Source organism: Pongo pygmaeus, chromosome 1 (genome assembly GCF_028885625.2).
Source record: "Pongo pygmaeus isolate AG05252 chromosome 1, NHGRI_mPonPyg2-v2.0_pri, whole genome shotgun sequence".
Classification (NCBI taxonomy): Eukaryota; Metazoa; Chordata; class Mammalia; order Primates; family Hominidae; genus Pongo; species Pongo pygmaeus.
Window position 1 is genome coordinate 74,583,265 of NC_072373.2, and position 16,266 is coordinate 74,599,530.

Below are 16,266 nucleotides of genomic sequence, written 5' to 3' on the forward strand. Positions count from 1 at the left end.
ATATTGCTAGTCCAAATGGAAATTTTGTGAGAATTCAGGAAAGGTGTCTCTTTCTCAAGACACATTCTTACCATTTGCTGGAAATTATCATAATAATTCTATAAACCTATAATGACTGCACCACCATGATGACGTGCATTGGCATTATGCTAAGCCCAGCCTGTACAACTCCAAGCAGAACTTCTGACCAATTCTGTGACTCACCCTGCCGTTTGTAAGCACTAGCAGTAAGGCTAATATGAGGCTGACTCCCACAGACAGGAAGTTCATAAAGCCCATGTAAAACCTGCCTTGCTATGATTACCACTCACCCCCACATTCTCAAGGCCATTGGGACTCTTAAAGAGCTTTGCCAACAGTTGGGAAAGGCCAGACCTCGGGGTGACTTGCTCCCTGACTCTCTCAGTGCCCATCAGTCTGGCCAGCTAGTGGGCTAGTAGGACAGGCACCATCCAAAGGATGGGCTTTCTGGCACCCTCATTGGGTCAATAAGGGCCTATGATCAGATTAGTGATTGTGTCTGTCATCTGGATTCTCAGTCTCACCCTCTTTGCCTTGGGGTGGTCACATGTCAAATAATATCTCTGCCAACTCCAAGTTGACCCAGGGATCAATGAAAACTGATAACATCTGTAAGATCTAAGAACCAGCATCTTCAGATGGGGTAAAGTTGGAGAATCACTAATTCAAGAATTCTACCTTAGATCATGGCATAAGAGCCTGCTACAGAATGGAATGAGTCCAGGGTTTTCAGGAAGATTCAATAAATAAATAACACCCCTGTGTTCCACTGGGTTTAAAATCAATTGATAAATAAGGGAAAAAGTGAAACAGATGGACACCAAAATGTCCCCAAGATTGCAGCATGTAACTTAGTGTCATGGCCAGATGGGTTTGCAAACTGGATGGCCAGTGTGGACCTGGGCAAGTCTCTCCATATGGCAGAAGTTGGGAGACTATCCAGGTTAGGACTTACAGCATAGAGGAACAAGTAGACACCTGAACCCTTGGAACAGCCTGTCCACAAGAGAGGGGAACAGAAGGGCAATGCCCAGGCCCTGCTGCAAAACTCACCATTTAGGTAAGCTCATTTTCCCCAGCAAAAGAGAGACAAGAGCCTTAGGAAGGAAACATCAAGGGCAGGGAAGAGCTTCCCCCTTAAAAAGGAGCAAGTGCAGACACCGACAAAATGGAGAAGACAAAGTTTATTTCTGAAAAAGACCCTTTTAGGTTTTCTCTGCAGCGCCTGGGCCAGATGCCACCCTCTCACCCAGGGGGTGCCCAGTGGGATTTTTACTGAACATATCTTGGAATCCGGAGTGACCAGATGTGCATCTTGAAACAATGAACTAAATTCTGCCCATTTCTCTTCCCTTCTGCTTCCTTATTTAACAAAAGATGTTCATGTCCCTTCTTAGTTAATTCTAGGTCAGCTTCTCATTTCCCACCCCCACAATACCACTTGCTCAGGGCGGTGGTATCTTCTGTGGACAACGAGTCCTGCATCCTTTTCTTAATTTCAAGATAGTTTTGTTTGAAAAGTGGTTTCTTCGTGCTCTGCTCTGATAAGTTTGAAGCGGCAAAAAGGAGAGGAGAGCTCTTGAGCAGCGTGATAGAAAACAAATTCTTGATGTTCAGGTCAACAAGATGGAAGCAGGATTGGCTGGTGGCCCAGGAAAATTCTGATCAAGACAATTACATTCTGCCTCCTAGGAGCTCCTCATGAGTTTCAGTTCATTGCTCCATGGCTTTCTGTTTCCGGTTGCCTGGTGGATTGGCAGCTGTCAGGCGGCTGACTTCTCAATACAGCCTCAGCCTACACCTCAAATATGCTCCCCTCTGCTGGAGGAGGGTGAGGGGAAAGAAGGGATGAGGAGATGCAAACAGCACTGCAGACAGATTCTCCAGGCCTGGGTTGGCAGGTGCCAGTTAAATGATGAGAGGATACCCAGACCCTCACGATGAAGCCCTCAGTCATTTCAGAGCTCCGCTTAAATTCAAATTAACCAAAGTGCTTTTCCAGGTGATGGCTCCAACACTAGGAGTGCACTAATTGCACAGGCAATTAAAGCAGAGATTTGCTTCCTGCATGGTAAGTAGGATATTTGCTTGGGTCTTAGAGCTGTTCTGAAAAGGAAAGAACCCTGAACAAAGTGCACCACGGCCAGTGATTGGAGAGAAGCCAGCCCAGAAAACCCAGAGGCCAATCTCCAAAACCCCTCCCTGCCCTCAGCAGCTCTGGTTTCAGTTGCCCTCAGGAGGGAACTCCTGGCACCTTTTCTCTCCTCTGGAGGCCTTCTTTTTAAGCAGATCCCTCAATGTTCCAAGCACAGCCACCAGGGCATCTGGTCAACCAGAGGCTGCTGTTTTGACCTGAATACCCCAGATTTCTCTTTATTGCTATTATAGGTTGAATTGTGTTCCCTAAAAAGACGTTGAAGTCCTGATCCCCATGCCTGTGATTGTGACCTTATTTGGATATAGAGTTTTTGCAGATAATCAAGTTAACATGAGGTCATTAGAGTTGGCCCTAAGCCAATATGACTGTGTCCTTATAGAAAGGGGAAATTTGGACACAGAGACAGACATGCCCACAAGAAGAACACCATGGTGAAGATGAAGGCTGAGATCGGAATGGTTCTTGATTCTTCCAGAAGCCAAGAAATGCCAAAGATCACCAGCAAATCACTAGCAGCTAGGAGAGGCATGCAACAGATTCTCACTCACAGCCCTCAGAAGGAAGCAGTCCTACTGACACCTGGACCTTGAGTCTGTGAGAAAATAATTTTTTCTTTTTTTTTTTGAGATGGCGTCTCACTCTGTCACCCAGTCTGGAGTGCAGTGGCGTGGTCTCGGCTCACTGCAACTCCGCCTCCCAGGTTCAAGCAATTCTCCTGCCTCAGCCTCCCAAGTAGCTAGGACTACAGGTACCCACCACCATGCCCAGCTAATTTTTGGATTTTTAGTAGAGACGGGGTTTCACCATGTTAGCCAGGATGGTCTCGATCTCCTGACCTCATGATCTGCCCGCCTCAGCCTCCCGGCATGCTAGGATTACAGGTGTGAGCCACCGTGCCCAGACAGACAATAATTTCTATTATTTAAGACACCCAGTTGGTACCTTGTTATGGCAGCCCTGGGAAACTAATAGGAACATCCAAGTCCCAACAGTTCAAGCCCCTACCTGCTTGGCAGTGATACCGCTCTAGGACTCTTCAGGAAATTCTTTCACAATTTCAACCTGGATGGCACTTGCACCTCAGCCAAGAATCTGGCTGCAAAGAGCAGAGTAGGACTTCCTGCTCATACAAGACCAGCACCCTCAGTCAAAGCTATCCTTTTTTCTGCACCTTCCCATCGCAAGCATTCTCAATGCTCCACAGCTGAAATATTTAACAGGACTTTTCTAAAACTTGATGTGTGTTTATCGAACACTTACCAGGTGTCAAGCACTATTCTAGGCACTGAGGCTACAGAATAAACAGATAGACAAGATCCTGGTTCACATGAATTACATTCCAGTGGAGAAACTGGACAAGGCAGAAGAAAATAAACACCCAAAATTATTTTGATTATGAGTACTATAATGAAAAGCGAAATGAACGGTACAGAGGCATGGCCATGTTGGAACGAGTAGTTTGAAAAGGCCTCTCTGAAAAGGTGACGTTTTAACTAAGACCTAGATGACCTAAGCCATGTGAGGATCTGGAGAACATTCCAGGCAAAGGCAGAAGCCAGTGCAAAGGTCCTGAGGTATGAATAAGCTTGATGAGTTTCAAGAGCAGAAAAAAAGCAATATAGGTAGAGCACAACAAATAAATGTAGAAGTTGTACATGGAGATATCTGAGAAGCAGGCAGGGCCGGATCACTCAGAGCCCTGCTGGCTACAATTAGGAGTTTGTAACAGGAAGCAACAGAAAAGTTTTAAGCAAGGGAATTACCTAATCTAATTTATGTTTTAGAGGCTAGATATATCTATTCCATAGTCTCAAGTCTCTCCACACAGCCTCCACCAGACATCTGTCTTTGCCTCACTCTTGACTTGCTGACGTTGCAGGGAACAGCTCCCACCTACAGGGGTGCCCTCGGTGGCCGCAGTCTTCTAGAGGTAAGACTTCAAGGCCAGAGGGAGCAAAAAATTTCATCTTGTCCTAGCTCTAACAACCACCTTTCCAGACCTCATTCTCAGGATTGACTTCTTTCAGGATCATTGACATTGGCGGTGTCTGGTCCCTTCAGAGATAACACTGCCCCTTAATCTACAGACCACAACCCCTATGATCAAAAATACAAAACAACAACAACAACAACAAAAACCATAGTCTAACATTTCCAAGGCCCGGGTTTTTAGTTGTGAAGAGCACTAGGTAGAAGTCTCAACCTTAACCCTAAACCTAAACTAATTTTGCCCCAGTTCAGTTCAAGCTGCACACCCCAAGCCCTGTCCAGTCCCTTTGTCCAGCTTCTCCTCATGCATGAAATTTAGGGGCAACAATGTAGGGGCAGGTGTTCCTCCACAAGCCTCTCTATCCAAGCTCCTCTCTCCATCCAACTGCTAGAGAAATAACACACATAACACATCAAGAATACATAGTATCTGGCAAGCTAAAGTACAGTGAGTGAGGAAGCATTTCTCAGGAAAACAAGCTGCAGAGACATAAATCTGCTAAAAGATTCACCCAATTTACATCGCTAAACAGAACACTTCTCACTCCAAAGCCTCTGCGCTCAGATTGATTCATGGCATTTCAGTCTTCCACAAGAACAATTGGTGGAAACTTGCCTTGCATTTGCAAATTACAACAGTCCACTCGAAGTTTTTTCAGAACGAATGGCTAGTTCACTCCAAATTTAAATTCAAGTGTCAAAGGCAAGAACTAGTTTAAACGTTTTAAGTGACAGTTGTTCTGGGCAGCACATTATTGCACTGCAAGTTGTTTATGCTGTTTCTGCCCAAAGCAGCTTGAGGAGATAGCCAGTCTTCGGAGAAAAAAAGCAGTGTCCCCATGGTCTTTTTGTGGCAACCCCAGAGAACAAGCATTGTGGTTGATGGAACTCAGGAAAAGCTTCAGAGGCAACAGGAAGCCTGCCCAGGCCTTGGGCACCTTTTTTTTTTTTTTTTTTTTTTTGGAGACAGAGTCTCGCTCTGTGGCCCAGGCTGGAGTGCAGTGGTGTGATCTCGGCTCACTGCAAGCTCCGCCTCCCAGGTTCACGCCATTCTCCTGCCTCAGCATCCCAAGTAGCTGGGACTACAGGCGTTGGGCACCTATTTTTGTACAGATGCCCATGGATTGCCTAATACATGCAACAACCTGAAATGTTGATATGATTTGCCCCTTTTACAAAGCTGGCCATCAAGGCCAAGCAGGGTTAAAAGACTTGCTCATGGTTCCATTACCAAAGATGTCAGAGCTGGTGATCAAACTGAAGCCTGACTCCAAAGCCTATATTATTTCTGCTACATCACATCCTCCATACATGTCTTACCTTTACAGCTGTGTTTATTCAAGTAAACACAGAGGAAGGCACCTTACACTTCAAAACCTGGAAATCAACAGTCTTCTTCTTGTTTAGTGGTCAAATTTGATATTGTTCTATTCCATCTCCATCACTTGGGAGCTGGCTCTGATTTTCTCCTCCTGGGGTTTCCCTTGTTTTGTTTTTAAGCTCATGGTGTTGACTGGTTCATTTTAAAGTTTCTAGAATGCCACTGGAACTCTTGAATGGAAATGGGGGAAGCATAAAGTGTATTGATCTTCACCTCCCAAGTATCGCTCTAACCTGCCCAAGGAATTTGTCACGGCAGACCAAAAAGCTAAGGGTAGCCACAGTGTTCATTCAAATGTGAGCCAGAGGGTCAGGGGGTGTGGTCTGTCACCACCAATCTTTTCAGAGTTCAAGATGCACCACAAATGTACATTACATTATCATGTGCGATGTTGGTGATGTCTGTCTGTTTTTAGAGATCGATGCCCCCAAGAACTTGCGAGTTGGTTCTCGCACAGCAACCAGCCTTGACCTCGAGTGGGATAACAGTGAGGCCGAAGTTCAGGAGTACAAGATTGTGTACAGCACCCTGGCGGGTGAGCAATATCACGAGGTACTGGTCCCCAAGGGCATTGGTCCAACCACCAGGGCCACCCTGACAGGTGAGTAAGACCTATCTCTTGGGGTTATGCTGGTTGCTGAGTCTATACCCTCACAGCTGTCTCTCCAACCCACACACCTTAAAAACCCATGGCCAATTCCTATTGATCTCATCTCTTAAGTGCCTAGCACATATGTCTAGTACTGTCCATTGTACTGCCATCACCTGTTCTAAGCTACTAACATCTCCTTTTTTTGTTTGTTTGAGGCGGAGTCTCTCTGTCACCCAGGCTGGAGTGCAATGGCACAATCTCAGCTCACTGCAACCGCCATCTCCCAGGTTCTCATCTATTATCTTAACCACTGCAATAACCCCCTCACATTGTCTCCTGGCCCACTCTTCATACCTCCTCCAGTGACTTTTTTTTTTTTTTTTTTTTTTTTTGAGATGGAGTTTCGCTCTTGTTGCACAGGCTGGAATGCAGTGGTGTGATCTTGGCTCACTGCAACCTCTGCCTCCCGGGTTCAAGTGATTCTCCTGCCTCAGCCTCCTGAGTAGCTGGGATTACAGGCATCTGCCACCACTCCCGGCTAATTTTGTATTTTTAGTAGAGACAGGGTTTCTCCATGTTGGTCAGGCTGGTCACAAACTCCCGATCTCAGGTGATCCACCTGCCTCGGCTTCTCAAAGTGCTGGGATTACAGGTGTGAGCCACTGCACCTGGCCTTCCGGTGACTTTTTCAAAGTACATTTTTGATTATGCCATTGCACTGTGCAGATATTCCAGGGACTTCCCACTGCTCTTAGGATAAGCCCAGACCCTTTGTGTGGACACCAGGCCCTGCCTGGTTTCCCCTGCCCTCTCCAGGCTCACCTCCCACCCACGTCCCCTGATGTTTTCTGGGCTCCAGGCCCACAAGTCTGCTTCTTTCCATTTCTCAAATACGTTTTCCCTCCTGCTATATAGGACTGGCAAATGCTGTTCCGTCTGCCTGATGGGAACCTCTTCATCTAGCCGATGCAGGCTTCCCTTTCCACTCCCAGGTTACTCCCTACTTTAGGGAGCTTTAGTGGTCAAATTTGATATTGTTCCTGAGAGAGTTCCGTTCATTCTGTCCGGCAGCTTCGTCTTCCCAGTTTCCACTCACCTCTTAGCACTCCTCACGTTATCATTTTACATGTGTGGCATGATTATTTGACTGTCAGTCTCCACCCTAGACCTAAATCTCTGTCAACATTGCACCATATTTGGTTTTGCTCATCATTGAATCTCAGGGTTCACCATTTCCTGAATGAATGAATGAATGAATGAGTGAAACTGCAGAAGTTCATTATGACTTGGGCATGGATTGCAAGAATTCACTGATAAAATAAGAGCCAAGTCATGCCTTATGCACCCTATGAAAAGTTTGGGTTTATTCTTGAGGGCAATGGAGAGTCATTGAAAGATTTTAAATACGGTGATGTAATGACTGGATTGTACAGAGAAGGGCAAGGTCAGAGGCAGGAAGACTGGTTAGGAGGCTGTTGCTGGAGTCAAAGGGAGATGATGATGGCATGGACTAAGGCAGTGTCCTTGGTCACCATGATACCTGGCTGGTAAGTGTTCCCTGTCCCCTGGGAGTGTGAGACCCAGGCAACACCACTCCTGGGCCCTCTGGCTCACCCATCCAAGAAAACCTCCCTTCCCAAACTCACCAAAGGGTAGAAGACTGGAAATGGGGGTGTGGTTTTCAGATAAAGGAGATGCTGTGCAGAACAGTCGTGGACCAGGAGCTGCCAATGTGCTCACAGACAGAGATTTTGTTTAATTTGTGTCCTGGATTCCTGCAAAAGTATTTGCTGTCTTGGTAGACAAGGGATACACAGCAAAGAGTGCATACAGTAAACAAGGGCAGTATAATCAAAGCAGTTTTCCTCCCAAGTTGAAATCCCAGACCACCTTGCCAAACACAGCCAGTAAAAGTAAATACAATAAATGCCTTTTCCAGACAGACGCACTCCTAAAGGCACAGCAAGGAGAAGAGAAGATATGCTGACCAAGCAGATTAACGGGGGTGAATTAAGCAGAGAAAGGATAGACCAGCTGGCATAGGGCCTTGCAGAGAGCTAGAAACAGTCACAAAAATTAAGCTAAATCAAAAAAAACAAAAAACAGAAAAAAACCTGAAATGATACAGGAGGGAACTGATTCTAAGTGCAGCCCATCCCTGCCTAGAGCCACAGGCTAATTTGATAATTAGCAGTTATATAAAATCGATGGCTAACTGTTCATATGGAGGATGCATCATGACATCATGAGAGAGACAGAAAACCCACACACGTCCTAGTTATTATTTCCCTCTACTGGGAAAAAAGAAGATTCGACACTCACTGATCATCTGTCTTATTCCAGGCACCCTCATACAGTTATAGCTTCTTTAATCTTCACAACCACCTCATGAGGTGGGTATGGTTAGCATTCCCATTTCACAGATGAGGAAACTGAGGCTCATGGAGTTTGAAAACCTGCCCAAGTTCACAAGGCTAGCAAGGGGCACAGCTATGATTCAAAGCCAGTCCTTCCGAGTCCCAGTCAGAAGATTCCCCTTCCACAGCTGCTTCTGCTAAAGAAGTAAAATGTAAGGGACAGTCCAAATTTAAATGCCACAGACCTAGAAGGGATGGGAAAATTATTACTGAGTAGGGGGCTTAAGTAGGTTGATTTTTTGTTACAGTCAGATTTAAAACATTTCAAATATATATATATATATATAACATTACATTTATATATTACACATAATTATCTCAGGGAGTTCACTGCTAAGGAGATTTATGAGGCAAATAGCTTAACATAATTTAAGAAGGGATTATTGGCATGTAAGGAAATCAAGTGTATTTGTACTCGCTGAGATGCTAGTTGCAAGGATTGTTGGTTCTCTTGCTGAGGCATCTGGGGGAAGAGAAGGGAGAGCCACAAAAAAGAGAAAGGGATAAAAGGGAGAAGTTTGACTCTGGCTCTAAAACATTGTGCTTTCTCCCTCACTCTCCAGCTTAGAGCCTAAAAAGTTAAGTTTTTCAGCCTCCAATGCCTGTATTCAGACTCAGTTTGATTTGAATGCTCTGCTCCATGCAACATGCTAAGAGCCTAGACTTTCAACTCTGTACCCAGGCTTGCCACTTGCTGTGTGATTTGGGACAGTTGATTGAATCTTTCTAAACCTCTGTTTCTTCATCTGTTAAAGGGGACTGATACCACTGACCCCACAGTGCCATTATGAGGCATTCATGAGGCAATACATTTAACGAGTTTAAGGTAGTGCTCCTGACAACAAACTACTCAGTAAGTGGATGACAGTGGTGAAGAAGAAAGAGATGAGGAGTCTGTGAGCTACTAGATGGTTTAGGATGTCCTCCTTTAGTCCATATGGCCTAGTGGTTTAGAACCTTGCCTCTCACAGCGTGGTGCAGCCACCAGCAGCCCAGGCATTACCCCCAGAGATGTTGGAGGCCTCTTCCCCCGAGAACTACCAACACAGAGCCTGCATTTTAGCACCCCTGCTTCAAGGAAATCTATGAGTGAGAAGCACTCACTTAGAGCACAGCTTTGGAAGTACCCCACTCAGGGCGGAGGCCAGCTTCATGAAGTGTGCATCCTTGAGCAAATTTCTTACATTTCCTGCACTTTAGTTTTCTCATCTAAAAGACATCCTATCTACCTCACTGGGTTGTAGTGAGAATTAAATGAAATCATACATATAGCCCTATTCAAGAACTTAGGATGGAGCCTGGCACACAGCAAGCACTCAATACCCATTCGATTTTTTATTGATATTAATCCTCACAAAGCTCAGACCTGAAGCCGTGGCAGCCTGGCCTTTGCTGGGCACAAGATCAGGCCCCCTTTACTCTCACTGTTGACTCTCAAAGCTTAAAGCTCTATGGCACCTGTATTTGCCATTCCCTGCGGGAGCCCTTATCTCTGAGGCCACCATTTTCCTCTTTGCTGTGGAATCCAGGCCCTTCCTGACTCTCCTGGTCTCTGAGACATTCCCAGGGCTGGCTGGCAGCAAGTACCCCCTCTTGACCTTCCTCTTTACAAATGTTGCCCTCTGCCACACAGAGTCCAGGCTGGAGCCCAAAATTCAAAACATTCGCCCCATTATTCTCTGTAGGCAATGTCCAGAGAATTCCTTCTGGGATATGAATTTGTTTCTGAACGACAGACTCAATGTCTGCAATGACTTTTTCTCTCTGCTCTGGTGGCTTCTGTGTCCTCAATAAGTCTGTTTTAGGCTCAGTCACTTAGCCTGTATGATGTCTGTTTGGCCTGTGCACCATACCTATAGTCCCAAAGGGGTCCTTGAGGGTTACACACCTTACCAGCCAGATTAGAACCTGGCACCATGTAACAGGATACAATACCATTCTGCTTTCTGGGCAGCAACAAAAAAACAATAAATCATTTAGAAAACTCCAAGTGGAGGGAGGGAGGGAAAGAGAGAGAGAAGGGAGGGAGAAGATTTTTAGTTGCTGATTGCAATTTAGCGAAAAAAATCAACTTCCCTGACTGGGACTAACACAAATTATAAACACTACTCTGCCCTTGTGTCCAAGGTGACTGCTCTAATCTGTCATCAAAAAGGCATGTAGTTGTGTTTTAGCAGAAGAGGAGGGGGCTTGCCCTCAGCCATCCACACTCTCTCACCTGGTCTTCCCTCATGAACAGAAGCCTAGGATCCATAAGGATTCTCATGACCAGGAAACAAGGCAAAAGGAGCCAGGCCCATACGGTCACAGGAGCACCCTGCTCTCACAACCACCCAGGGCCTGTTCATCGCACCCCTTACCCACTCCACAGGGCACCTGCCTGTGGGCCTCATGGTGGCATTTGCTAACCTGCTGCATCTCCCTGCACCAGGACTATCTCTATCTCCAGTTGACAAGCTGAAAAATCACCAACAGGGCCTAGGAAATCCAGAAGCTTGACAGTTTCTACAGATGTGATACAACATAGGACTGCAAGAAAACAGAGACTTTAGGTTTTATGGTACATGTGCGCAATGTGCAGGTTAGTTACATATGTATACATGTGCCATGCTGGTGCGCTGCACCCACTAACTCGTCATCTAGCATTAGGTATATCGCCCAATGCTATCCCTCCCCCCTCCCCCCACCGCACAACAGTCCCCGAAGTGTGATGTTCCCCTTCCTGTGTCCATGTGTTCTCATTGTTCAATTCCCACCTATGAGTGAGAATATGCGGTGTTTGGTTTTTTGTTCTTGCGATAGTTTACTGAGAATGATGATTTCCAATTTCATCCATGTCCCTACAAAGGACATGAACTCATCATTTTTTATGGCTGCGTAGTATTCCATGGTGTATATGTGCCACATTTTCTTAATCCAGTCTATCATTGTTGGACATTTGGGTTGGTTCCAAGTCTTTGCTATTGTGAATAATGCCGCAATAAACATACGTGTGCATGTGTCTTTATAGCAGCATGATTTATAGTCCTTTGGATATATACCCAGTAATGGATAATAATAATTAAAAAATAAATTAATTAAAAAAAAAAATTAGCCAGACTCTCAAGAGCAGGTTTGTCTAAATCTGGACAAATAAAGGCTTTAGGCCATTGACACACTGAAAATGTATTTATTTAATATCACTCAATGGAAGGTTTTTCTGCATTACAAATTAATTAGCAAATGCAGTTAATTTTTCAGAATCTATTTTTAAAACTTAATTAAGTCTGTCTTTGTTTTCAGTATTGCTGTGTCTTTGGAAATAAAGTCATGGAAAGATTAAAAAAAAAAAAAGAAAACAGAGACTTACAGCTAGCCACACATGATGCACTCACACTCACCACATGCACACATGTACACACAAACACACCTACAGACTCTTAGACTTACACTTAAGCACATACACACACTCACATGCACATACACACATACTCATACACACATGCACACACTCATAGTCATACACACCACACATGCTCATGCACTCATACATACACACTATACTTTCACATACCCTCACACGTACACACACTCACACACACTAGGCTGATGCCTGCAAGCACGTCCTGATCATGCTTTGGGAGTTGCCACCTTCAAGGTTTCTGGCCCAAATGGGGGTCTAGTGGTGAGAAGGTCAGCTCCTCAGGGTACACTGGCAGGCCACGTGCTTGTCTGCAGGAGAAGAAATCTGAGACTCCAGAGAGAGTCCAGCTGGCAAGTCAGCACTGACCACGGCACTCGATGTCCACCTCGCTATGTCTGCACTCCCTGATGGGCCAGTGCACAAACACCAAACCCAGCACCAGACCTTCAACGCCCTGCAGCTCTTCTGAGGAGGAAAGGACCAGGCACAGGGCCTGGGGTCCTGGGCCAGACAGTGCTCAGCCTCCTTTGGGCGAAGTCACAGTGACCCCAAGTGGTCACTTTGGTAAGGCACCCTCTAAACATGGTGTCACCTTCCAGGGGCGGGAAGCTGGGGAGTGGGCTGCAGAGACCCAAGTTGAAGAGGAGGAAAGAAAGGACAAAGGCTTCCACATACCTCTTCCTCACGGAGCTGGGACATATGGGGCCTATTCCTTATTTGTCTTAAAGGCTGGGGAGAAGGGGGCCAGGGGAAAAGCCAGGTGGGAATATTTCAGCTGCAGCTTCCACTTCCTCAGCAGGGAGTACTTGTTCACAGCAACAACCCAGAATAGGGATGCTCCTATATGACAAGGTTGATGAGCTGTGTTTCTCATTAATTCCACCAGCAATAAGAAAGTTCCATCTGGAAACAGTCCTTAGAAGTATTATTTTTCTTATCAAAAATGGGCTTGTTAGGCCAGTCCCTTCCTTTAAATCAGGATGGAATTGGCTGCTTCTCTTGAAACTTGAACATCATGCACACCCAAAAAAGCAGGGAGATGGCCTCGAAAGACTGACTCATTCCAGGAATCCTGAAGATGCACCTGTCATTACCCAAAGAGATAAGTGTGGGGGGCGCTGATTGCTCAGATCTCCATTTAACTAAAAAGTAGATTGGTGCCTATCTGGTGTGATTTCAGGGGCTCTCCGAAGATCTTCTCCACATATCTCCCCCATGAAACCTCTGGTCTCCAAATTCCACTGATGGGAAATTTCTCTATGAGGGACCCTATATTAGTCCCTGGGTTTTCATGAATTATTTTGCCAGAGCTGCCTTTGCATGCCCTGTTTCCTTTGTCTGGGATGCCCTCCCTGCCACCAGATGTCCATTGCTCCTTCAAAACCCAGTCCAGATATCCTCTCTTCGGAGTCTCCCCAACACTCCCCACCACCACTGCTACTGCCACCAGCACCATGCTGCTTCTGTGCATGTTTTCTCACTATACTACATACTGAAAAAAATAAAGTCTTTGACCCAAAGACTTAAGAGTCTAGTGAGGAAACCAATATGAAAACTAACAATAATAGCATGATCACTATAAAAATCGCAGATTGACTGCAAGTTCCTTGGGGACAGGGTCCTCAGTTTGTCCCTCTCTGTGAAAGTAGGCACCCAGTGCACTAGGGCCAATCACACCCCTAACCTCAGTTTCATAGACATGAGCTTCACAGACACTTGGGAGATGATCTCAGGGATTTAAAGATGGAAAGGTCCATATTTCCTCATGTCCACTTGAGCCCAACCAAGTCTGCAGACCCCAAGTATCTTATTCATGTTTTTGCTAACAAAAGACAGCAATCTCTGTTCCTTGGGCCTCCTTCTCCCTACCACTTTCCCTGGTAGCGACAGCAGGCACGAAGAATAGGTTCCCAAAACAGGGCTAAGTGAGTCATTCTGCCTTTATTACCACAGTCCTTGCACTGCAGGTGAGAATGTGCTAGCTCCTGTTCCCCTCTAGCCCTAATTAATCTATGAATGCTCATTATGCCCCATTCTGGCCACTAGAGAATTCCATATTTCCTTCCCTCTATCTTTCCTTATCTTAGCCAGCTTTAAGTTCCAACTCAAATGCCTTCTCTGGAAAGACTTATCTGACTATTATAGCCCAGGCTGATCTTCTCCCTGCTGATCATGTCCTCTTAGTCCCATGCTGATCTTGTCCTCTTAGTTAGCAGCCTCTGCTTTGGTCCTGCATTAGGCCATTTGCATTACTATAAAGGAATACCTGAGGGTGGGTAATTTATAAAGAAAGGAGGTTTGACTGGCTTACAGTTCTGCAGGGTGTACAGGAAACATGGTGCCAGCATCTGCTTCTGGTGAGGGCCTTGGAAAGCTTACAATCATGCGGGAAGCCGGAGGGGGAGCCTGCGCATCACAAAATGAGAGAGGGAGCAAGTGTTGGGGGGAGGTGCCACACACTTTTAAACAACCAGATCTCACGAGAACGAACTCACTATCTGGAGGACAGCTCCAAGCCATTCATGAGGGATCCACCCCCATGACCCAAGCACCTCCCACTGGGCCCCACCGCCAACATTGGGGATGACAACTCAACATGAGATTTGGAAGGGACAAGCATCCAAACTATAACAGGTACCAAATCACTCTCGAATTCCAAGTTGCTTACTCCACTTCTTCCTCCTGGCCTGTTAAGACTCAGGGATGGGAACCATGCTATGATGTGTCAGAAAAAACAAGAGACTTGGGTTCCAAACCTAGTTTTATCATGTATCAGTTTTGTGACCTTGGCCAAGGAATAGACTTCTTGGAGCCCCTGTTTGCTCATCTGCAATACCCTATCAGTAGTGCTGCAGGGAAATTAAATAATGTGTGAATCTTTAAGAAGCTCAGTTATACTTGCATAACTCTTTACCATCAGACACTCAAAAAGTCTTCATTTTTTACTTCTCTTTTTCTTCCCTCCCCTTCATCATTATTCTTTTCCATGTAGCTTAGTGCTTGGCATATTATGGGTGCTCACTAAATAATTATTTTACTTTTTTTAGCACAGATTCCTTTTCACCCCCAAAAGGCAAGGCTAATGTCTTGTTCAGTTCACACCGCCTTGTGTCTGACACAAAGGAGGCCCTTAATAATATTTGTTGAGTGGATGACTGTGCTTTAGGGGTTCCAAGAAGAATGGGTGTGAGGTGAAAGAGTTGAGAAAAGCATCAACCTCCAAGTTGAACAAAGAAAGTTCTATAGGGAACGGAGAGTAGTGATTTCCTATGGGATGAATTTTCTGTGCTATTGTTAAGAAAGGGAACAGGGCCATTTATATGTTACCACTTGCAGGAGTTGGATGGAGAGATAAAGGGGACATTGATAGAGAGCAATGGGGTCTTTAAAAAGTGGAAAATCCCTAGAAGTACTCAGAGTGCTGATATATAAGTGCACTGGCTATGCCTCGGATACATGTGGTTTTTTTTTTTTTTCCAGCAGAACTGTATTTTACCTGCTGGCAAAGAGCAACAATTCACTTGTAGCATGGAAGAAAGCTGCTGGAAATCAAAGGAAAGCAGCAGGCACAAACCTATAAGCGAGTCCCACTTTTCCATCCTCTAGGCAGAAAACCTGGGACGAGAACGCATTAAATTCTGCTCTGCATTTTCTGGGAGAAGATGATTCTATTGTAAATTATTGAACATTTCATTTAAGGTTCATAAATAAGAAACTGGGATGAAAATGTTACATGTTAGATCTGTTTGGCAACGTATAATTTCTGTCTTACTCCCTCCATCTGTCACCCTTCAGCTATGTTGGAGAATTTCTGCTTCATTATGGGCAATTGAAGGTCTCAATCAGTTGCCTGATAAAAGTAGTTTATGTCCCAAAGGTAATCTCATTTCTGCAACCAAGGATGTACCTGGAACTCACTGAACATATTGATGGAGATAAATGTGTGCTTCAAATGGATCTGGGGGTATTGCAATCACCCATTCAATCTAGAGATAGGTACTTGGCCCAGCCAGGGGCAAGGTCCTCACTGCCACCTGTACTGCCTGAATCACGGTTTCCAACAGAGCCAACAGGCTAAGCACCAGCAAACCAATAACAACAAGTCAACAGGTGCACCCAGGACCAGCCTGTACTTGCCTGGGGAAGTTTCTGTAGTTGATGAGACCACTCACCAAAAGAAAAAAAAGTACTCAAAATCCAGGAATAGTTCTCTGTGCAAAGTAATAAAATACTAGCTACTACCGCTAAGATCCAGGCGCTGGACTTTAAACACTTTGACTCATATAATCCTCATGATGACCCTCT

General features: G+C 45.3%; 1 protein-coding gene across 4 annotated transcripts in view; it reads left to right on the plus strand.

Annotated features, from left to right (window-relative positions):
• Window positions 1-16,266, plus strand: part of TNR (tenascin R) — a 435,764-nt gene that overhangs the window by 367,696 nt on the left and 51,802 nt on the right. For 3 of the 4 annotated variants that reach the window (XM_054447885.2, XM_054447893.2, XM_054447901.2), the window contains one exon: window positions 5,965-6,150. In XM_054447885.2, coding sequence (XP_054303860.1) covers window positions 5,965-6,150 — 186 coding nt within the window. Of the gene's footprint in view, window positions 1-4,058; window positions 4,110-5,964; window positions 6,151-16,266 lie in introns of all 4 variants that reach the window. The other variant, XM_054447876.2, reaches the window with a different exon arrangement.